Genomic DNA, 24689 nt, shown 5'->3' on the forward strand with positions numbered 1-24689 from the left:
TTAGCAGGTGTAAAGTCCACCATGTCATCAACAGCCGATGGGAAAGTATATAATTTTAGAGGTATTAACCAAAGCTGACCTGATGATTATACCAGATGAAAGGGGAGGGGAATTAATGCCCGGATCTTATGGCACTGGCAACTGCATACTTGTTGAGATAGTGTGGAGTTTATTTGTTTTTGACACTTTATTATGTGGTAGCGAAATATCTTGTACGTCTGTGAGGAGAACAATCACACCTCTGAGCATTTGGTCTGGATTTGTGCAATTTACTAATAATATCATGTCTGTCTGCCCATTTTAGGTCTTTGAAAACAGAATTAGCTGACTCACAACAGTCACACGAGGTCGGCATTTGTTTTTGTCAGTGTTGCACAACTCCTTGGTGCTATTATAGTTTTATTTGCAGACTGTGCTGCTCTGTTTTCTCAGAGCAATAATTTCTCTGTGAAAATACAGATTTTAAAGCAAGATAGTGATTAAAACAAAAATCTTGTTTATGTAGGGCAGAAAGTCAAAAAGCAAAGCTTGTTGAGGAAGACAAGGAAGATGGCTCTAATGGGTTTTCATATCATGCAGATATGATTTGAAAACACACGACACAAGAGCGAATACATTCAAATTAAACCCAGCAGCACTACTAGCCAAATTATTAGCAGTAACTTAAAGTATGTGTGGCTGTGATTAAATGGGCTCAGACGGGAAAGCTGTGGTACTGCATAATCCCTTACAGGTCAATATGTATCCACATGCTTTTTCGCCTGTTTAATCAGTGGTTATAATACATCTGCAGTGGATTGTGTCCACTTTGATGAATTGGGTTATTTCATGTTTACTTAAAGCCCACAGACAAGGCTTCCACTCTTCCTTCGTTCACTGATCCTAATTGAACCTCATCCCTGTAGCTTATGATTAGCTTCCATCCTGGCCTTTAATTCTCTGTTTATCCCAACAGCCCTGAGCACTCAGATTAAATATCCCCTCGTACCTTACCCACCTCCCTTTTAACTGAGACTTTTCCCACCTCGCATACCTCCCTGAACATCAAAGACATCAAAGACAGCACGAGTTATCAAAGCTAGTCTAAACCTCTTTGCTCTCATCCTCCCATCATCCCTGCCTGCTCCCGACGATTATTTCTACAACACATTTTGATATCATCTCTTCACCAATCTCTTATGGATATTCTCTTCTCCTCGATCCCTCCTTTCTCCCTGCAAGCGCTTCCTCTTCATCGCTCCCCTTTATCATATTCTCTTGGAGGCCTTGTGATAAACTCGTTTCTCTTGCGTAACGTGAGAATGTAACTGAACTCCATTTGTGTCCGTAATCACTAGTAGGGTGCAGGATGTGTACAGCTTTCAGGAAGTGTTAGCATAAACATGCAGAAGAAGTTTGCTCTGCACGTGTGTGACAGAGTGCACATTATGAACCAGGACAATGTGATCGCTGGATTCTTAATAAACTTCGAGCACGTACCCACTTTGGATGTGTGCGTGTTTTGATTTGAACTAAATACGACGTCCAATCAGCTGGAAGCAAAGAGTCAATCTACCTCATGCACACAGTATATCCCACCAAAATATACTGAACAGAAGAACACGTACATAAAGACACAGACATCCTCCCATGATTTGTTAGCCCGAGGTGCTTCGTGGGAACCTTTCTTAATTGAAGAGCAGAGCTCTTCTCCACGTCTCCAGCAGTCTGCCGCCACAGACCAGGCCTAAACACAACCAGATGTGCCACCATCGATTTCTGATGACACAAACCAACACACTCCTAATACACACTCCTAATATCCTCCTGCACTGTGAACACAAGACCACAAAGTGCATAACGTCTGCTATATAATATAAATTTTAGAGCGCACGCATGAGCGCAGACATGCCAAAAAGCACCCGTCCGTGCACACTCTTTGAACCTAACCAGGAAACCAGAAGGCCTTGAAATAACTCATGCCTATAATACACTATCCTTTAAAATACATATAAGCTATCTTAAAATCATATACTCATCATGTCAAAATATCCAAAAGTTATTAACTTTAAGCTGCTTCACATCACGAAAAATAAACACACCTCTCTGAGAGATCAAGATGAAAATTACACAGAAAAGACTTGTACTTATTTGAACTGCGGCCACTAATCGGTATGCAGGGAGACAGAAAAAGTTTAAGTTTGATAGATGGCTACGCGCCCACTCATCACTTTAATAGCAAGGTAATAAAGCTGCAGGTTTTATTGTTACGAGACCGGACTGGTCACAGTGAGTCATCAGGTATGCGCTGAACTCAGAGGATCATTAGGACCAAAAAAATTCAGCGTAATTGTTCTCTCTTTGCTTCAGTCAGCATGTAGCAACCCATAAAATGCTTTAAAGTCTTACTCAACACATAGCACAGCGAAGATTTAGTCAAACAGAAAAGAACATGAGGATAGATAGCCAATTATCCAGAAGGGAGAGACGGAGATTTACAGCTAGATCTGTCTCCTCTTCAAACATTGTGCTTGCATGTGATCCTTGGCTGCTGAGACTAGAAAGGTATTAGCAGTGTTTGTGTGCGTCTCCGAGTGTGTGCATTTCACTGTAGATAGCGAAAGAGAGGTTTAGCAGTTTTCTGGGGTCTTTGAAACCTTGACTAACCTTTTTTTTTTTTTTTTTTTAGCAATAAAGTGGAATTTGAGCTACAACCCATTTACCAGAAGCCTGTGATATCATTAAGGACACATGCACACACACAGAGCTCTAACTGTGGCTTCTTAATGTTAGAGTAGTGGGTTGGTCAGTGGAGACTAAACATTTCCAGGTGCTGGTCCAACTCTTGACCACCCCCCTATACAACTGTATTAAAGCTACTTGATGACAAATCTACACTAAACTAAATCCTTTAAAAACAAACACACACTGAAATCCAGACATGAATAAATATCGGTAACAAGCGTTTTGAGCCACTCTCAATACAAATATCACTAAACAGAAGAGCCTAATGTGAGACTGTTAGCGCCCGGGTTTAACTCTAACATCAGGTGTGCAAGTTCATTGCTAGTTTTAGTCCCTTCAAGGTGAAAATGTAGTGCTTTCAACCTTTAAGGTTTAGTAACAGGGTGTGAAACTATAATGCACATACACATTTTAAGAGAAACCAGTTGAATCAGTCAACCAGTTAGATATGAGCAGGAAATTTCTGGCGTTTTGTGAGAAGAAGAGGAAGCTTTACATATTGCCGTACAACTATAATTAAACCGTGTTCAGAAATGCTGACAGCAAGACGGGGCAGGAACCTGCTACCACTTCCAGTAAAAACAGAATATTTTAAATGGTTTTAATGGGTATATGCGAGTCTTACAAGAGCAGTACGTCAGCAGTACGGATGTATTTTCAGAAGCCCGAGGCTTGCTCTCAAGCTGGCCATCTCCCAATTTATCCACTGCACAAACAACCAATAAATATCGCACGATTTTTTGCACATTTGAAAGCAAGCGGTACAATCGTCTGACACCAAGACATCAACAAAAAGCTTCTTTTCCCTACATGAATGCCATTTTATTTTGAGACCTCTTTTTGCTAACTGTAAGATTAATCAGCTGGTTTCAAGATGTCATGAGGCTGGTTTGTTTATAGCTCTCAGTTAATTATGCAGCCATAAAACCAGCTTGTCTCAACAACAGTTGCTGCATTTAGAGAGTCTGTGACACTAACTGTGACTTTTTTTGTGTGTACATGGTCAGACAGTTGCTCTGCGGTTTTGGGTGTAATTGCAGAAGGAAAGGGAGGGAACGCAAAGTGTTTTACACAAAGTGCTGGTATGCAGCACTTTATAATGGGACATAATCGTGCCACCAGTTTGTAGGGCACCGAGAGACAGAGCAGGAGCTGAATCATACAGAAAAGAGGACCTCTGACACCGTGAGCAGAGTCTGAGTCCATTTTCCTTGATGAAAACTACAATTATCCCTCTTAAGCAAAAAGGTGATTAGGTGCTGTCATTCCTCCCCGCCCTGCCGTTGCTTTTAAAACTGACATTCGCACCGGCACAATAATGCTTCTTACCTCAATGCACTTTCTAGGAAGTTCATTTTAGCAATGTCATCACCTGATTTGAGGAAGGTATCGATAATTTCACATTTCTAGTTTCTCATTTTCTGTCTCGTGGATGTTGTTCTGTGTGCGTGTGCATGTGTCCAAAGCAGCTGTATGGACAGGTTTCAACAAGCAGAGGAGGAGAGCCCATGCAAGCAAAGAAACAGACAGTACAGGGTAGTAACTTAGGACCTTTACTTAAACCTATAAAACTAAGCAACAGTACTCCACTGCAAGTAAAAGTTCATTCAAAATCTTTAGTTTTTCCACAAGTATTCTCTAATATTAGATATTCTGTTAAATAAACAACAGTTAAGCTTGGCTCTCAATGGCTATATAAATTAAAGCATCTGAAATATTCAGAGGACAACTTCTAAAGATCTGATTTGTGACATTGTTTCTTTGTATAAGCCTAAAAAGCATTAAACTATTACAATATGTTGCATTTGCTGGAAACTAGCAAGTAAGTATAGCTGTTAAATAAATACAGTGGGGGGTAAAAAGCAAAATATAAAGTATTATAAAATGTATGTACTCAAGTACCTGAAAGTACAGCACTTGACTAAATGTATTCAGTTACTTCCAGTACTGTGAACAGTGAAACTGATTACCTTGGATACAAAGCACTCTGCGATGGCCACGGGGTCTGCGTTGCATTTCTCAAGATCATGAAGAAGATCCCTGAAGCAAAAAAGTTCACAGCAGTTAACACTGTATTCCCGGGCTTTACATTTTATACCTTCTTTTGTTTCTTCCTTGAATACACACACATATAAATGACTCTCCCGTGGTTCATTGTTCCAACAGTTGTGCTGAATTTCACGAGTAAAATCTCGGTGTTCAAAATGAGGTGATAGGCCACTGAACGAATTCAGAACTTCCATGAATTCAAACAGGGAGCTCCTGTTGTGCAGCTGTAAATTCAGTGTAGGGACAAAAAGAACGAAAGAAACAGCCACTCCTGAAGTTATTGTTTCATGGCTAAAGCATGAGGTCATTGTGACCTCTTTTAACTGCTTTTATGTTTCCGTTTACTGGCCAGTTTGACTGTGTGGGCCAGCTGAGAAATGAATAGGTGGGAGTGAATGTTTGTGTCTCCAGACCACCATGACTGATGCTGGACCTGCCATCTCATCTGAATACAAAACTCACACACTGAAACACACAGTCTGGAGCGGTACTAGAGGTGACAAGCATGCAGACTGGGACTGATTACACACACACACACACACACACACTAGAGGCCTGGCTGCTGCAACAATGCCTTTCATAGAACAACAACAGGTGGCACAGTCCATTTTCAGTGTTCTGTAGATTTTGTTTGTGGAGCCTAAGAGAGACGGGAGGCTGCTGGCACATTATGCTCACCATCCACTTTATTAGGTACACCTGTTCAGTTGGTCTTTAAGGCAAAGAGGTCATAAAAAGAGCCAATCACATGGCAGCAGCTCGGTTCATTTACATATGTGGACAAATGCAAATAGACAGTGGAAGATCGGAAAATTGTTGGATGGTATCAACAATTCAGACGGACAGTGATGTAACAGTTTAGGGGGTCCCTTAAAACCTATTTGACTTCTTGTTTTAAAAACACCACGGCCTACCTAAGTACTGCTGGTTTCATGACCATGACAATGAGTTCACTGTATACAGTCCACAGTCGCCACATCTCAGTGCAGTAGAGCACCTTTGCTCTATAAGATGTAGTGAAACGGGAGAGTCACATTATAGACGTGCAGCTGACAAATGTGCAACAGCTGCGTGACGACATCATGGACCAAAATTAAGGCAGTTCAGAAGGGGGTTCAACCAGGTACTAGCAAGGTGTACCCAGTAAAGTGACTGGTGAGTGGAGAGACAAAGCAGTTTAGAGAAGCTTTGCGGCAAATCCAGGTTGATTTTAATGTCTAATGTCATTATATCCCAACAGATACTGCAACATTTTGCAGCTGATGGATGATCTTACAGCTGAGTGAGAAGCTGGTTATCATTTTTAGACCACGATGATGCTTATGATATTTCATTAGCCCTTCAGAGAGGCACCAATTAAACGTAATTTTCCATTAAGACCATAGCGATGCCATAACAAAAAGAGTAGATTTAATCGAGATATTTTATAATATTCTCGATATTAGAATAACATCTGTGGCACAAACAGATCTGTAACTCAGAACTCAGTAACAGAGTGAAACTGAATTTCAGTCAGGCAACTCACATTTTAAATGGTTTATTGCAGTAGCAGCAAATAGTTAAAGTCACAAATCTATTATGGATGGAAAATTGGAGTGTTGTGTATTTAACCCCTGAATATGCTGTCAAACATGTTCAGGAATAGTTGAAATTACACCAGCATATCCTGGGAATTATGAGAGACACAATTAATAAAGTAATATACACCTCTCATAAAAGTACAAACATGAAGCGAAAATTTAAATGAGCAGAGCTGCTAATGGATGCATTAAAATAACACAGACGGTTATATCTGTGAGGAAATAATATATTTTGATGTAATTTAAAATGATTTTTCTTTTGCAATATTTGGCTAATGAGTCATTTTAGTAGTGTAGGATTCCCGATGATATGAGAAGAAATTAGAGCCATTTAACCAAGACTGGGTGTTATGTGAAATAAGGAAACACAGTAATTTAATATTCATATTATTTAGCGACACATGATCTCAGTTTCTGATCTCCAAAAATTCAGAAACCAACAAATATAGGAAATCTGAGTGTCTTTGCTTTATGCCACACACTCTTATTCATTATATTATATTTTCCTGACTTATGTCTGTCGCTCTGTGTTGTACCTGTTAAAGTGGTAGATGTCCTGGATGTTGCCAAATAGTGACTTTTTATCCTCAGAGCTCAAGGCCAGTCGAGACTGGTTACTTATGCACTCCAAGTAGTCCTGCAGAGAGAAAGAAGCAACAGTCTGTTAGGAAGTTGGCGTCTTGATTGGGACCAGCCTCGGCACACATACAGCAGCCCACCCACAAACTCTTGCAGACACCGGAAGCTTTCAACCTCCCCTGGACGGCTGACTCTGGAAACAGAATCATACTGACAACATCCAGACACACTCAGACTCTCTGATCTTTATCTTTAGAGTGGATCTTATAAGTTATAGGTTTTGTTTCATCATTTTAAGAAGCCTTTCCAAAAAAATAAATAAATAAAAAGGGTTGTTGGGGAACAACTACACCTGCTAGGAAAACCAATATTAAATCCATGACTGAAACGAATCTGATTTGTTTTTAAATATCATTCTTAGGTTATCAAAAAAATATGTTTAGGAAAAATTTTATGAACTATGTTACTTTTGCAGAATAAAGGCACACCGTTATGAGCCAATGAGTGATGGGTAAACTGGGGGTTCTTCATAATCAGTTCTTTTAATGCCATAATCCAAAAAACAAAAGAACAAAACAGAAAACTTACTTTTAAACGATTTAAACTGCAGTAATATAGTGAAAACACTTAACCCTGGTGTACTATGTTCAACTAAAAGCCAATTTCCTCTGTTGCTGATTCGTGTCAACACTTTGATAAGAGGATAAAGCAGGTCAACAGCTTGTAGCCCTGAAACTGTCTGGCTGTTGCTGGGAAGAACTGTTTTAACACATAACAAAAAAAAAAAAAAAAAAAAAAAAAAATGTCGCCTCAGGAAGCTTTAACTCTGTGGCGTTTATCACCGCCTCCATCAGTGACATTAGTGATGAGTGCTCATATGACTGCTATTAAACAACAGCACTGCCAGATATCCATCTGGCCTGAAGAAAGAAAGAGAAAGGTGAGCGGCGACCGGTAGCTGGGAGCAGCAGCATTGAATGGAGCTGTGTGTTTTGCAGGGGGACTTTTCACTGCTTTTTATACATTTCAAAAGAACGGAACAAATAGATCAACTGATCTTGCCCGTTCTGAGGCAACTAAAAACCAACACAACACTGCTGCAGTTACTGAGAAGTGCAGTGCAAATAAACACAAAAGATTTCATCTAGAAAAGCGACAGTTCAACCCCAAATCAAATTTATGCATTTTCCTTTTGACCTGCCCAGCTTTGGCAATGTGTCTTCTTTTGTATACAGTGAAATGACATCTCCAAATTCGAGAAAAAAAATGTATTTGAAAAACACAAAATGAATCTAAAAGAGCCTCTTGCTTGTGACTGAGTTACAGGATTTAATCTTTAATGGTGCTCCATGTTTCCTTTGGCTGTTGGGCAAAAGACACGCATTTCATTTTATTTATTTTCTTTGGTGCTTTGAGTAACAGTTTAATCCGTCTCCATTAAATCCAGGAGATGGCAGACATTTCTACAAACAACATCTCAAAGAAGGCCGCTAAAACAATATAGATTGAATTGAAGGGGAAAAATATATTAACTTGTTTTTGGGGTGAACTGTCCCTTCAAGCTACGAGCACATAGAACTAGAAAAAGTGCTTTTAAACCACATTACTGTCTGAAACTGGGAAAATCTTACAACACTGAGAGAAGCGCCAGGCTGCCTTCGACATGCACAAACACAACTCGCCATTTCAGTGCAGACAATACTTGTGTGTTTTTAAGAGACCAAAGACAGGGAGGGAGAGGTTTTTTTTTTTTTTGTTTTTTTTTTAATGTTCTCTCCCGTCGGCCTAATTTGCAGTCGGTTGCTAAGAGTTTCTGTTCCAAGTATTGTTTTATGCATTTATTCATTATTAGTTTAACTAGCTCAAGTCTGAGCTGCAATCCATTAAACTGTGTTTGGTTAGGCAAAGGCATAGAAAAACAGAAACAACTGGAAAAAGTGATCTGGATGTAAAGAGTGTACGGGTTTTTGCAAGAGCTTTAGGGCAACGTTTTAGGGAAAGGATTTGAGTTACAGAAAGAAATCGTGCTTAAAAGGGAAGGCGGTGATTATGTCTAAGGTCACATAAAGAGGTCATGTTAAGATTTTGTTGATGTTGGCAGTAATGTGTAAACTGATAGTTTATTAGCCACAGGGTCAAAGATCTGACCTGGCCTGACCCACTCACTCATCACACTCAGCCAAAGCCTCTGCAGGCTCAACAACGGGAAGCGTTCACAGACACACACCTGAGGGTTCACTTCCCGCTAAGCATCAGGCTTCACATGTGCAAGCTTAATAACTTTATTGTGTTAACCATTAATCTCCTCAAGCACACACTCCTTTTCTACAATCACACGCAAAAAAAAAACAAAGTTGTCCTTCTGCCCTTCAGTGGGAAACTGTTTCTCCAGACACTGATGAGGGCAAACGACAGAAAAGGGATGTTCCCCGGATCATTTCCGGATCATGACATTGTTGGCTAATGAGGATTTAGGCTCATGCAAACAAACATCATATTCACCAATTTAACAACACTTAAGGAGCATTTTAAAAAAAAGAAAAGAAAAGAAAAGAAGCCTGCAAAGTTGCAGAAAGATGAAACACAGTTGAGCCCAGGGGAGTCTGGGTAAATATTTGTGTTAAGGCCGTCACACCCTCCTACAGCAGCATTGGATTATTGAAATGCAAGATGGCTAATGATGCAGGACAGTGCTGAGTACTGATGAGCTGTTGCTGTGCTTGTGGTGGCTGCTAGCTGTGCTTTTCTCTTCACTGTAGGTTAACTGTGATGTTAAAAGCCCTTTTCACACAGATACAATCAGTGCAATCCATCCCCGATGCACTCATTGAAACCGTCATTAAAAAGGTAAAGTAAGGCTGAATGCATGTGTCTTTTCCAAAGTGCTAGTGACAAATTAGCTTTCTTGAAATGCAAGTGTGGTTGTTGAGTGCTGGGTGGTCTGATCCACTGATGGCAATCGGCGGGCTGCAGTAGTAGAAGCAGTGGAGGGTTATTAAGTGCAGCTTCTAAGCCCCGTTCAGTGTTTTCTTAACCTACTTAGGATACTGTTATCTTGGAGCTAAATCCCTTTTCCTATTTTCACCCTCTATCCCATTTCCTCACCTCTGATAGGAGGAGGAGGAGGAGGAGAGGGTGGAATATCAGGAGTGAAACACCAAAAACACATATCACAAAAAAAAAAAAAAAAAAAAAACGTGTGATGATGGATCCATTGTGCACTCCAAAGCCAAAATAACACAACCTAGACATACAAACACATGCACAGACACTTTGGCCTATGAATCGACAGCTCGCCAAGGGCGGACAATGTGGGAAAAAGTGGATGAAGATTTCAAGCCACCACTTTATAATAAAGCTGCAGGATACAACATGCAGCACATACATTTAACACAGTGATTTTTTTAGTTTTACATAGAGCTGAATACAGAAACCAAAAGGCAGGAGAGACCAAAGAGAGCAACCTTTGATAAAAAGCTCTACACCCAATCCTTAACAAAGCCACTCAGATACTGACTACAGGCAAGGTGTATCCTTGCAGTTCAAAGCCAGCCAAACACACAGACACACACACAAACGAGTGCATTAGCTCGAGTGTGTGTGCATACAGTATGTGTGTGCCTCTGTGTGCAGCACAAAAGGTGCTGGTGTCATGTAACTCGCCCAAACTCTGCCTGCAAGTGCAGGTGACCTTATTGCATTAAAGTTTTCCAGAAGGCACCAAGCAGTATGCGTCACGTGCATTAAATGTGTATTATCTGGCAATTTAAAGCCTTCCTGAAGAGATCAGGGTCAGGCAGTCACTGGACTGACATCCATTTAATGATTGCCTGTGTCAGGAGGCACTTCTTTCACTCAATTCCCTATTCTCTGCTTTGCTGTTATTCTCTCTCTACTCTCCTATCAAAAATAAGTCTAACAACGCCAAAAATACATCTTAAAAAATGTGTTTTTTAAAGTAAAACTACGTAAAATTTGTCCTTTATTTGGCTTTATTCATTTCAGGACCACTGAGATCGCCTTTATAATCCATTAAGGTGGCTGGATCCCTTGGTTTGAGACCAGAGACATAAATTACCTCGCCATCTTGAGCAACAGTAAGCTTGAACATGTCTGGAAAGGGAGAAATCGGTAAAAACTATCTAATAATAATCATTTTATATATAATTGATATATATTTTAGTAAGACACACCAATAACTTGCCCCCCTCCCCAAAAAAAAAAATAGTTGTAGTCTTTCTAACTTTTTTTCCACATCTCTCTCTTTGTTTGATGTTCTGCCAAATATGCTAATACTCTGAAGCTTTGAAGTTTCTGTGCATGTGCAGGATCCTTCTGTTTCCAATTTCCTTCACATGTCATGTTGTGTAGCCAAGTTTTATATTATTTGGAATTCTAGTCCCTTACCTCTACAATGCTACATAGGTCCTGTACGTAGGTTCTCTCTGTGTCCAGTATTTCCTGCACCACCCGGTCCACATATGTTCTTGGTCCCTGTCCCTGATTCGCCCGCTCCCCTCCTTCTGGGCTCAGCTCAGGCTCTGAATTTTCAGTTGGAGTCTGTCCACTGCTGTATCTTCCTTGCCCTGTCCCTGTGTCCGTTGCTCCATCATTTCTGTCATCTTCCTCTCTGCATTCCAGTTGCCTCGCAGGGACCAGCTCCAACCGAATCGCCCCAGAGTCCCGGTCTGCGGTCATGGGGTTACAGTGCGGGGCAGCGACAAGAGTTGTGCGGCTGCCCAACGAGCAGTGACTGTCCCTGGAGGAGGCAGAGGAGGATGTGGAGCTGTAGCTGATGGGCCTTTCAGCGCTGTCGGGAGAGGAGTCCATGCTGAGGGCGGAGCAGTAGCGAGAAGAAGCGTGGCGGAAGGCTGGGTTGCGGAGGCAGCGAGCTGGGATGTCAACGGAGCTCAGGACTGACCCGGTGTCCGGGACCTCAGGAACAGGAGGCAATGCATCAGGTAGGTAGCTGTAATCGTCTGGAAGGAAAATCAAGCAAAGGAAGAGATTCTCATTAATTCACCAGTGCTAAGATTACATTCATATTGCTCTGTGTTCATGTCCTAGATATTGGCTTTGCCATAATAATAATAATAATAATATGATGATGATGCCCCCAAAAGAAAAAAAAAAAAAAAAAAAAAAAAAAAAAGAGAAATACAACAAGGACAACAACAGTAGATCGCGCGCGCACACACACACACACACACACACACACACACACTTCCTCATTTATTACAATCAAGCCCCTGACTTGGAAGATTGCTGAGGGCTCCATGGAGTCTGGTTAGAAAAAAAATACTGAAAATGCCATGGTTTAAGTTTTATGGCATTGCATTGTCAGTGAGTTGGCCAAAGATTGTGGTGCAAATGGGTTGAATGCCTGATCGAAATTACATTTTGGGTGACTTTCCAGTTACCCTGGACAGGAGAGAACCAGAGATGTAAAAGCTAGGCATACATTACATAAACCACTGCACTTTGTCTTGGTGTTTAATAATACAGTTCAAAACTGCACGTCCTCATTTGTGTATCATCATCCGTCTTAAGTAATCTATGGTAACACAGCCACAGCATTGAACAGGTCGTACAACATGCCCCAGCATAAGTCACACAAAATAATCAGATTTTATTTTCATAAACCAAGATAGCACACTCTGAGGTCTTCACTTCTTTCCAGCATACAACGTCCTCTTTTCGGACAAAGATTTTAAAAGAAGAATCTCAATCGGAAACTTTAAGCCGCAAGGATGGACATAATAGACACTATACAGAAGAAGTTCAAAAAAAAAAAAACTGTCTAAATTAATATTCATGGGGAAAAAAAACCTCAATCGCTGACCTAAACTAAAATTCTGATTATATTCACTCAGTTGAAAGGCTGCTCTGCCCTCTTTAAACACTTAACACTACGACTTTTATACTCTTCACAGTCTCCGTTTAGCATCCCGATTCCTTACATTCCTACTGACCACGGGCCAACTGACCACCCATCACCAACCTTCACTGATTTGCCCCCACTTGTATCCAAAGAAATGCTTTGACTCACAAGGAGCTGACAGTAATTCCAATTCCAGATGAGAAAACATACACAACCACAGGAAACACAACCCTTTGAATTCATATTTATTTGCATAGACGAGGATTTTATGTGTGTGTGAATAGACATTTTCGCAAGAATACAAAAAGATTACCAGTGTAATGCTGAAAGCACGCCACTTACAGTTATGAATGAAACCCCTATTTCCCTGGAAGGCAGGCAAGTTTGTGTGTTTGCGTGTACCTACAGGAGTCTACTTGGCATCCAGCACATGCCAAACTGGCTCAAGACCTTGTGTTTGCGTTAAAGATATGATTACCAGCTCCCAAGGCCCCACAGTCAGGGCAGCTGAAGTGAAACCACAAATGCAGCGTATCAGACAGAAGCCTTCCAAGTTTCCAAGGTCTTGCTTCACAGAAAGGCTTTGATGGCAACAACAGAGAGCAAATGTGATGAAGCAAAGGGAAGAACAACGTGCGAGAGCCTTATAACAGCTCTGTGGGGGTTTGACACCATCAAAGCTAGAAGCACCAGTGAACCGGCAGCTGCCATGTTGTGGCAACAATGATATCCAGCGCCGTTCAGGACAGCGTAGCTCGCTTGCTGCCAGTAGCACCTACTCACCCTAAGCCCATCTCACTTCAAAGGCTCAGAGATCACAGGTTCAGGTTCAAAAACATGAAACGTGAACCTGAGAACAAGCTCAAAGAATCCTGGTAAAAACCCGCTCTCTCACCTTTCACACAGGTACCTCGGACGCTTTTAGTTACAGCGACAGCTTTTTTTTTTTTTTCCCCCTTTGGTGGCTGCACACTAGTCAGACTGGTCCCGTGATAAGAAGCTCACACTGGAGCAGCTTTTATAACATCAATACTGAACCTGTATGTAACTTTACTGGATCAAAGTTCAGATTTTTTGGACACATTTTCCATTTGCAAGATAAATGTCTGTACGCACTTATCAGCCATATGTTTCCTCACGCTGTCAAGCCAGTTTTCTAAATCCACCTCTCAAAAAAACCCAACAATGAGATCTAATGAGCTCCATCATATCTTTCTCTACTTTTAATTTTGCTCCGCTAGTGTGCCAAGAAAAACAGGAAGGATCTGGAGCGCCCAAAAACTGAAGGAGCATGAAACTGCACTTCCCTCAGACAAGTTTGGAACCGATTCCCTGTGCATGTGTGTCCATGCAAACTTCTGCAGTGCCAAACCTGACTTTTTTCCCCCCTCCCCTAACGAAAACATCAGATAGTAGAAAAAGAATTTGCTGGGCAAAAACACTACACGGAAAAACCAAAGGGCCTTGGCTTTTTTATAAACAGCGCCCTGCTTTCAAGTTACCATACACAATGGCCAAAGGGTTGTATAACACATCTCGCCATTAATAGGTAACAGACAGTTTTCTTTGCACTTTGACAAATCTGTGATACATCGTTTCTTATCACAGCTGCTAATGTATGTGTATCTATAATGTGTGTGCATGTTTCACACAAAATGCATTAGGTTTATCACTCCAAAGATAAGACTAACTAAGCTCATAACTTAATGGTCCTTACACCAGCCATTGCATCTAGATATGGTCAGGCAGTGTGCGCACACGTGCAACCTACACCCATACACACAGACGCACGCTCATGCGCAAACATACAAAGAGAGCAAATACAGAGAAGCCAAGCTTGGAGTGAAACCCAGAGAAGATTGCCCCATCGTGTGTTTGCCCAACCCCTCCTTACCACCTCCCAGCTTCATGTTTGGGGCACACCCTGTCCGTTTCCTGGGTGAAATGGCTCCCTCACTCACACAGACACACACACACACACAGACACACACACACACAGACACACACACACACACACACAGCAATGATGGCCAGTCTTTAGTTACCTCCTGTCCAGATTATGTTCAACTTGATCCTTGTAAATGATCTCTAATTATGGTCCTAAGCATGTAGGTTGGGACTGTGTCTCCTCTGTGTGTGTGTCAAATGTCTGTGCATATGAGGATTAGGCTAGTGTGTGAGGGCCAAGTTTCCTGCCAGAGCAGAGAGAATCAGTGAGTGCCGGAGCAACCTGGCTTCAATCTCTGGCTTTCATTTAAACTTTGTAAAGCACCCTGGCACAAGAAGCTGAGGGGTGCTTTACAATTCAGCTATTCTTAATATGTTGACCATCACACCCATCTGTAAGGCAGACAGCAACAACTAAAAGGAAGCAGACCGAAAACTGTGCAGACACAGTAAAAAGAAACAGTGGTAAAAAACAATGAGTCGCATTTTGTGTTTTACTGTTTAAAGAATGCAATGGTGGCATTATAAAACGATTAAAAACAATCCCGTTCATCTGGATTTTATTTACATTTTTTTCCTTCACATGCAATTTAGTGGTGAATGAGCCCCATATAAACTATTAAACTTATCAGAAATTACTGACCATGAAAAACTATTTTCATGGTCAATCTCCACCTCAACCCTGCAGAAACTTGGGAAATGGACCATCTCAGTCTCTCCGTTTCTTTTCAGTTTCTGCAGGACAGAATTAACTGAATTTGACATAATATGTCTGCGCGTAGCAGCGCATGCAAAAAGCAGCTTATGTTATGGATAAGTATGACTCTGTGAGACCAAAACAATGACAACAATGGAGAGGGAACCAAGTCAGTAACTTGGAAGTCAGAAGCGAAACAAAGAAGAGCCTTTCTTAATCGGTTCTGCTCTAGAAGATCAGGTAAACTTCACTAACTCATTGTTTCATAGAACATAAAATCTACTTTTACATATCTGCTAAATATTTTATGGTAAGCAACCATATAACTAACTAAACAGTCTCAATAATTATTTTTAACAAGCAATACTGAGGAAGATATAAATCTGGATAGCATAACTGCCTGTTGTCTACTTCGTAAAATGCACTGAAGCGGTCAAAAACACTTTACTCCAAAGTATAAAGGAGTCAACACCACCACTCCTCATTAACGTGCATTAAGACCATTTAAAATATAAATTTGTGGAATCAGTCACGTTCACAAGACTGCCACTAGCACACATCAAAACACAGAGTGTATTTACATGCTCATGATAACCCGCTACAGCGCCAGTTTTGCTCCATTTACAAAGTTAGCCAGACAAGCCTCACTACCAGTCCAGCTAGGTTTAATGACTCATGCGGCACTCAACTTCAGTAACACACTTTATAGTCACCTGAAGTGTTCTTTGTTCTGGAGAGGTCAGTAAACAGCTGTTAGCAACCTTCTCTCTTTATGGCCCTCAGGATCCTTACAAGTAGCTCAGCAGGCACAAACAGCTATGTGAGTGCTTTGTAAAGGACATGTGAACCTCCAAGGGGTAAACAAGTTGAAAGTATTATGTCATCTTCAGATTTTGGAGTGAAAAACAATTCACATTGTTTATTTTAAGTTAAGTGGTATCCCTAATCACTGGGTTTGTACACGAGTAGTTAACTGAGCGCAGCAGTTTGGGGATTCCAGAAACAAAGCCGCCATGCTACTTCCAGGGAGTATCCCTCAGCAATAAAACACAGGCATGTGAATACGAAAGAGGGGATTTTTTTTTTTTTTTAAACAAAAAACTGGACATATGGAAAATACCCACTTGGTATTGCTAGCTTGGTTTGGTGTGAGTTAAAGCAATCTTACAGAGTGAGAGGGGGACTCACGTAGGAGGGGAAACAAAGTGCCAAACAAAAAAAAAAAAAAAAAAAGGCAGGTATGCTGTGAATTAGGCCACATGTGCACAAAGATCTGTTTATGCACACACACAGATGTTCACAAATTTATTTCTCCATGCAAGTCCGCAGCAATATTTCAACAAATGAGACCCTTATGGGAATGCAGAGGCAGAAAGTACAAACGGACTTCTTTAGAAAATGAACTAAACTTCTAAAAAGTCAAAAATAAATTCACCAAAAACAGAATACGGTTTTGAAAACAAATTAAGGTTTGTAGTAGCTTTGTAGTATTCATCCCTTTCCTCTTTCCTGACAAAAAGTATCCCGATCAAACCACCTTCCTTAGAGCCAACTTGAGCCAAAACTCATTACAAGCAAAGACAGCCACTTCACAACCCTCAAGAAAATGCTCCAAGCCACCTGCTTTATGAGGATGATTCAAAGGTTAAAGATAAAAAGGCATCAACATGGTCATTTGCAGCATGACAGCATGGAGAGACCGGGCATATCAATAAGCTCAGGCTGCATCCCCCTCCCAACCCTCTGAATCATTCCTGCTTCCATTTGTTTGCTCACTCCTTTCCCCCCCAATTTAGGTCATTTTCACCAAATTCTCACAACTATCCTACCCCTCTCCTAATTCCGGCCATTTTCTTTCTCCCTTCCTGTCATTCTTCTCTTCCCTCCTCCTATTATGCATTGAAGCTTTGAATGTGTTTGGCAGCTCATAATATAAGTCGGCCAAGTTCGCTGTGTGTAAATATGAGCTGCACATTACATTCCTACAGGCTCAAACCATGCTTCTGCAAGTATATACTTTACTATGTAAAAATACACATTGACCAGCATGCATATAGCACATGGCTGCAGACCACCGGGGCTCATATTTGCTTTTGGAGCACATGTGTTCATAACACTTGCCTTTCATGCTCAGAGCACTTATACTCTGATAAATGCAGCTTTCCTCTTGTATAGCCAAGACTATATTCCAACCATCGTGCTGTTGGAGCTGTGGGAGGGTTTAAAATGAATCTGTACAAGTTCACCGGAAAAATATTTACCTGTAAAGAACCAGAATTTGAAGACAGGAGTGAGCGCACCAGACATGACTTGACCACACACTTTGCACATCTCAAAAAGCCCTCAATCAAAGCTGTTTGTTCGTGTGTGTTCTTGTTTATTCTTCACCAAGCCTACCAGATGGCAAATGAGTTCAATGCCATGCAGTCTGTTGCTGACTGTGCATTTTTCTGGTATCCAAGGACTTTAAAAACGTAACTAAATCCAGAATATGCTATGATGAGTGACGAGAATGTAAAAGGTAAGATGGAAGTAAAGCAGCCCAGTGGTCTTCACTTTGGCTGCATCTTTGTAAAGTCGTCAAGCAATCAGACTTGTGCGACTGCAACAGAGTGAGAAACGAGGAGGAGAGATCCCAGAGGAATGAAAGTAGGAAGAAAAGATGAGAAGAGAGGCCAAAGGTCGAAAAACACCCACTCCACTGCTTTTTCTCTTTTCCATTTCCCACTCTCGCTGCCATGTTGAATCCTGCCTTTTGTGGCACTTTAACCAACACATTTTATCTACCAAATTCTTTTTTTTTTTTTTTTTTTTTTTTTTTTAAACAGGCTATGGAGAGGTTCCCGATCTTCCGCTGTGTCCACTTAAGGTCAACCTCTGTTTCTGATAGAGACGTAGACTTGATTTCAACTGACGCTAAGGACCTTAAAGTGTCAGCCTGGATTTCACACTGCAGTCAAACAAATGTAGAGAGCAGAGGAAGAAAAGGGGTGGGGGATTGCAGAGGTGGGAGAGACAGAGTGAGGCGAAAGATGGGATTTGAGACATGGGGTGGGGTTTCCACTGAACAGCTTCCCAATGGACCAACAATGACCAGGACATGTGTTATAATGCAGACACTTTGGAGGATTGATGGAGGAAAATGAAGCCTTCTTTCTTCAATGTGTTTCTGTGCACATCCGCCAGCCAGATTTAAAACATCACTTTGCACATTATCGCTGGTAAAGCCTGAAGCTTGAACTCTATCTGTGACTCGGCAGACCCCTGGGGTTTCATGGCCTCACAAAAATGGTTCAAGTCAACACACACAGCTGGCAGGATAATTACAAACAAATGCCTTCTTCTTTCACGTAATTACATAAAACCCTTTAAATGATTAAAACAGCCACCACACATAGGTTCATTTACACACATTATGTACACAGATTAACACATTTTATCTCCATGTTTACAAGATGCGAGTTAAAAGCCGAGACTCTCTGTTACCGACACTGCGGACTTGAGGAATGTGCAGTGTGCTTTTAGTTGACAGCACCGGTGTTTAGCTGTGGGAAAAGCATTCCCCAACAACCCATCCCTATTTTCAGACACTCAGTGTCGCACCCACTCCTGGGACACTCACGCGACCCTTTGCCGCACACGCCCTTCAACTCCCTATGAGAGTGACACACTAGCCTCATTCTCTGACCTAGCTGGATTTCAGCCTGCTTTCTGCAAAGATTCATCAGTTCGCAATCTCTTTCTACATGAGCCGTGAGATCTCATTTGTTTAAATTGCCCCGAACCTCCACCCGTCCAGCCGCTGTGTGCCTGTAGCACCTTGTGCTAAGTGCTCATGATTGGATGGGGGCAGATGTCTGACCAGATGACTGGACAAGCAGGGTGCAAGGAGGACAACGGAGGGGTCCATTGTCTCCTGCACCTCTAAACCAAAGAGTTTGCTCTAAACAGTAATTATTCCCCCTCCTCTTCCTTTTGCCCATTTGTAGCCTCACCCCCAACTGCTGTCTTCAAGGCTCTAATTTGGGTCACAGGCTGTAGAATGGCATCTCAACACTCAGTCCAACCTACACCCGGGGTCAGAGGACACTGAGACATGTGTTGGCTTTCAGAGACATGAGGATATACAAGCAAAGTAGAAAATGATTTAAAAGGTAGTTTACATGTGGATTTGAACTGATGCTTTGAATGTAGCTACAGGTGAAAATCTACTTTGGTAAATAAACACACAAAGTTTTGTAATGTTCTGCAGCAGCAGATCTCTATTTGTAATTGCCAACAAGTAAATACAATTTCTAACCACTGTAAAAGAACACCAAAGGCTTTGTGTGTGTGTGCGCACCATCACCTCAGCATCACAAGAACTTTAACTCAACACGTCTGCGAGAAAACAAACATGCTTCACTCAAAGCCAGAGGTGAGGACAACAAGCAGAAGACGGCGTTAACTGAACAGCGCTGACAAGAGACCAACGCTCCAAATACACTTCACGCAGCGCTGTCAGCTGTGGACAAATATTACACACACCCAGCCAAAGACCCAAGAGCATAAACAAGCAAGCCTTCAGAGGCCAGTGAGCATACCTTATAATCATATCTCGCTGTCTGATGTTTGACCAGTTGCCACTTGAAAAGGGCTGCTGTTATACTTTTTGAGTTTGCTGACCAAACAAATGTTCACCACAGATTTCATTTCACCAAACAGAAACATAACCCAGATATTCTTCAACAAGAACGTGGTTTTAATTCCCGTCAAGAGATGTGCAGATGTGAAAATCCCGTGCAAAATCCAGTCCCATCACTTCATAAATAAAATAATAAAATAAATAAACTCTTGGGAAATGTGTTTAAGTTAGACTTAGAATTAGACATGAATAATAAAAAAGAGCTGCTGCTTACCAGTAGGCATTTTGATTTAGCGCTCCCTTTAACAAAATGCAAGTGAATGAGTTGACAATGAAATCAAATGAAAGAAGGATTTCCAACAAGGGTCACATATTCAGATTATTCCAACAGTATTCCCAGCACAGTCTGGATTTTTTTTTTAATCTCCTAGTTTTCCAAAATTTTCCAAGTCATTGTGAATCTTTTTCCAGGGATCCAACATGCAGTCCGCTCCACTAAAACACACAGAGGTGCAAACACTGAGGTTGGATTTTCTCCTGAACACACTCCTCAGGCTGATGTTCTTTCTTTTCTTTCTTCTAGTTCAGCTGGCCGAGGATCTCTGCCTGCCCTTCTGAATGCCTCTCTCCCTCCCTCTATTCTGTGGCAATGCATCTATTTTGTTCATGTGTGTGTCTATAAGAGTTCATGTGTGTGCCTGCATATGAGAGAGTCTGTGTGTGTGTGTCGGAGTGAATGGCCTCTGCTCTCCTGCTCCCTCCCCGCTGGGTATTCCCCTCCCCCTGACTCCTCCTCTCCCTTGCTTTCTCTCTCCTGCAGCAAATTATAAGGAGCTGGGAGTTCCACATTAAGTGCCTCCTCTCCCCTTTTCCTTCTTTTATCTTTTCCCCTACTTTATTTCTCCCCGTTCTTTTACACTTGTACTGCAAAATAAAACTTTTAGCATGGTCCGCAATGCATTGTAGGCCAGGCGGCACCCTTTTTGTGTGTGTGCGCGCGTGTCCATCACGCTCAGCGGGCAGCTGAACTGCTGTTGTTAGTGCACAGCTCCACAGATCACACTCATATACGCACGTTACAAGGAGGGGGGAGGGGGTTACGACTGATCAATAGGCTGCGAGCCGGCTCAGACAAAAGCTCCTCGTCCACCGCACGGCTCATTGTGCCCAGATTAGAGAAAGGCTGGAGGGAACGAGCACACAAAATCTCAGAAGAGGAAGGATGTGGACAGTGGATGCCATGTTAAACTTGATTTTATACTTTTCCACTCTATCATGTCGTCTGCGGACTGTGAAGCAGTCTAAAGTTTCTAAAAAGTTTCTAAAACTTTAAGATCGTTAGGATGAATATGTTTTGGGTATAACAGAAAGCCTTCATATCAAACTGCAGGTGTGTAGTAGTTAGTAGGTGTGAGGGTCTTCTTTAAAAAAAAAATAAAAATCTTTTGGATCTTAGACTTTTTTTGGACTGAGTAATGATTAGGGGCTAAAGCAAATGATATCATTAATTTTAATCATTCACATCAAGTCTCCTCAACTGTATAGCATTGTCATTTTTAATGGCTGGAATATCCTTTTAATGTTGCTTTAACACAATGGCTGAAAAAGGATGTTTTTAATAAAAATCTATTTCAAAATGCTGGAATATTTGGTTAAGGATAAAAGCTGGAGCTGTGTTTCTGTGGACATACACAAATGTTTTTGTGAAGTGAAAATAACCCCCTTCCTTCCAGGAACTTAAACATTTATCATTCTCTCATCTAATTTAGAGGGACACTATAAGAAACACACATGAAAAATTGAGAGTAAATCCTGCTTCAGACTATTAAAACCTCATTAATCATTAGATGACAAGTGTTGAGGTTTAATACACAGCCGTATCTAAAAGGAACATAGTGTTAGTTTAGGCACACCACCAAGTCAGAGTCGGCTGCAAACTGGGAATCGGTTGATCTCCTTACTTATGGCTCTGTCGATATCCTCGTACACATCCAATTGGTTAATCTCCAACAGCCTGCTCCATCCAGCGCACAGTTGGTGCACGACTGTGAACCGCTTTGCCGTTTCTGTCAGGGCTTCAAGCTGTTTTCCACATGGACACAATAGTTTCAGTTTGTTTGGTTAGCTTTTTCTCCCGTTTTCCTGCCTTACATTTTTGTAGCTTTCTCTCCTGCAACATTGTGACCACTTTCTCCACCTCGTCTGAGCGGGAACGTGTTTTCTTATGTGGGTAAGGAAATTGGGTTCAGCAGTATTCAGATAGTATGTATTGTACACCGACTGCAAAGCCTGTTCGTTTGGAATGATTCTGATTTGTTAACATAGGCATGTTAAGAAGAGCTAAACAGGCTGCTGCACACGTTTCGTAAGCCTGACAATAATTTACAAACTTTGGTTTTTTTGCTCTGTGTAAGAATGTTTCCATACACATTTGTGTTAGAAGTTGTGACCAGCAGATTTAAAGACTTATGGGAACTGATTTGTTTTCCCATCATCTACTTTTAAAAGATCTTTAATCTTAAGTTTAATAAAGGTTTTGCATAACAAACAACTTTTTAAAAGCAGAATTTAGTCCTTTTTCTTGCCTCCTTAGGATCCCACAGATTCATCATGCAACCCTTGTGGATGTCACAACACTTAGCTTGGGAAGTTCACAGGACGCTTATAAATCAGGACATGCCGTGTGTCCCATCAGGATGGCACACGTGAGACAATGGACCATCAGTTTCACACACTAAAGCAAATATGTTGCCTATTTGTTGTCCCTCTTAAATGATAAGGACTGGTCCAAGCAGCATGGGGTCCTGCTAACGGCCAACCTCATCTCGTCACAAATACTAGAATAGAGACCCCCTTGGACTTTTCTCTCTCTCTCTGCTTCTCATTCTCACACGCAAACACAAACACACAAGGGCCAGACCTAAAGAAGCACGACCCCTCTCTCTAATGACTTGAGGGATCGTTGACCCACGAAGCCCCTGAAGCTCCACTCTAAATCCAAAACTATCCACCTGCCACTCCCCCTCTCTGCTACCTTTCACCCCTCACACACACAGTCCATGACGAGCACTTCCAGCTTGGCAAACATGCAGCAGGAACATCGAAACTCCTCAGTTCAGCTAAGCACGACTTGCTGATGACAGAAACCTACAGCCACATTGTTCCTTATCTGATGCCCCCCTTTATGCTCCTCCCTTGCGTAATGTTAACTAAAAAAAATAACAGTATAACTTTTATAATAAGTGTGATTATCACTGGAATGTAGACATCGCTTTTAAGAGGAGATGTTAGTATTAAGGTTTTTGGGGTTGCCAAGATAATTCGGGCCATTGTGCTGTAGTGGTCACTATGGCAACCTTGAGGTATCCATCTCCATGGTTGAGCGGCATGTGGAAAGACAGTGAGAGAGCAAGAAAGGGGGAGGAAACGAGGGAAGAAAATGCTTATTGTCAATAAACCGTTCCATTCCTCATAACACTTGGGCAGTGCAAACACTGGAGGAGGGCACAGGGTTCGTACACACTCTTATCAGCTTTTACTGCCACACACACACACACACACACACACACACACACACACACACACACACACACACACACACACACACACACACTCTATCATAACAGCACTGTAAACTCATGACTTAAAAGACCAGAGGCACTTGAAAACGTTTTACTGTGTGAGTGTGTAATCAGAAATTTAAAAAAAAAGAAAAAATTCCAAAACCTCTTTTGCATGTCCTGGAGGGAGGAGGAAGGACTGCAGGCGGAGAGAGGCGGACAACTAATTTGATGGCTGTTATTTCAGTGGGCAGTGGGTGACTGAATTTGTGCTTGCATGTGTGTGAAACCAGGTCCAATCTCCAACTCTGATAGCCTGACAGCTTCTTCATTTTCTCAGCTGTTCACATTTTAAAGTGGGGGGGGGGGGGGGGGGGGTGAATGTTTCTGTGGTAACGAGGAAATGTAAAGTGAGAATACAGCGGGAAACAGATTCAGAGGACGGGAACGACCGTGATTAATGACAGGAGTTAGTGGGTGGAGAGGTCATTCATATACAGTTTCCCCCTCCCTGTGTGACCCTGTCTGTCTTTGTCATTACTGAGATGGATCATCAGCAGACACATATACACAGTCTTTTCTTCCACTCACAGACTCTGTCATAAACACTTAAAGCCTTTGTTCTTGCCGCCAGAGCTATTCATTAACCCTTTAAAAAGACAGCGTTGTCCCTTTTCACCCGAAAGGATAAAAAATAAATAAATAAATAAATAAATCTTCTGTCTCTCATCATCTATTTTGTATCCAAAATATCTTCGAAATTAATATCCAACAGAAGCAGCATCACTATCACTTAAAACACGTCTTCATAGGAGACCTTTGTCATCACAGTTCGAATAACAAACCATGTGGTCAAAGTAAGGGAAACATCATTTCCATGGATTGAAAAATGTTTACTCACAGCTGGAAATAAAGGAAACGGGCAACGTGTGTCCAAAAGTTGGTTGAGCTCTCCTGACTTCCCTTTGCTGTTCGGGGGCTTTGTCACATGAATGTAAACAAAGGTAATTTGGAGGCATTTGCAAAACATCTGATGCCTTTGTTCGCT

At 41.6% G+C, this 24689-nt stretch overlaps 1 protein-coding gene and 1 long non-coding RNA gene across 6 annotated transcripts in view; both read right to left on the reverse strand.

The window, feature by feature from the left end:
- LOC120724789 (pleckstrin homology domain-containing family G member 1) overlaps positions 1-24689 on the reverse strand; it is a 59684-nt gene that overhangs the window by 12110 nt on the left and 22885 nt on the right. For 4 of the 5 annotated variants that reach the window (XM_040017201.1, XM_040017204.1, XM_040017205.1 and 1 more), the window contains exons 2-4: positions 11340-11911; positions 6890-6990; positions 4695-4764 (exon numbers count right to left, since the gene is read on the reverse strand). In XM_040017201.1, the coding sequence (XP_039873135.1) occupies positions 4695-4764; positions 6890-6990; positions 11340-11911 (743 nt within the window). Of the gene's footprint in view, positions 1-4694; positions 4765-6889; positions 6991-11339; positions 11912-20355; positions 20842-24689 lie in introns of those variants that run through there. The other variant, XM_040017202.1, reaches the window with a different exon arrangement.
- On the reverse strand, positions 5108-6883 carry LOC120724790. The gene is made up of 2 exons (XR_005693996.1): positions 5425-6883; positions 5108-5391 (listed from the first exon to the last, which is right to left on the reverse strand). It is a non-coding gene; the product is annotated as an uncharacterized LOC120724790 (long non-coding RNA).

This window comes from Simochromis diagramma, unplaced genomic scaffold, assembly GCF_900408965.1.
Source record: "Simochromis diagramma unplaced genomic scaffold, fSimDia1.1 OVJJ01000802.1, whole genome shotgun sequence".
In the NCBI taxonomy this organism is placed as follows: Eukaryota; Metazoa; Chordata; class Actinopteri; order Cichliformes; family Cichlidae; genus Simochromis; species Simochromis diagramma.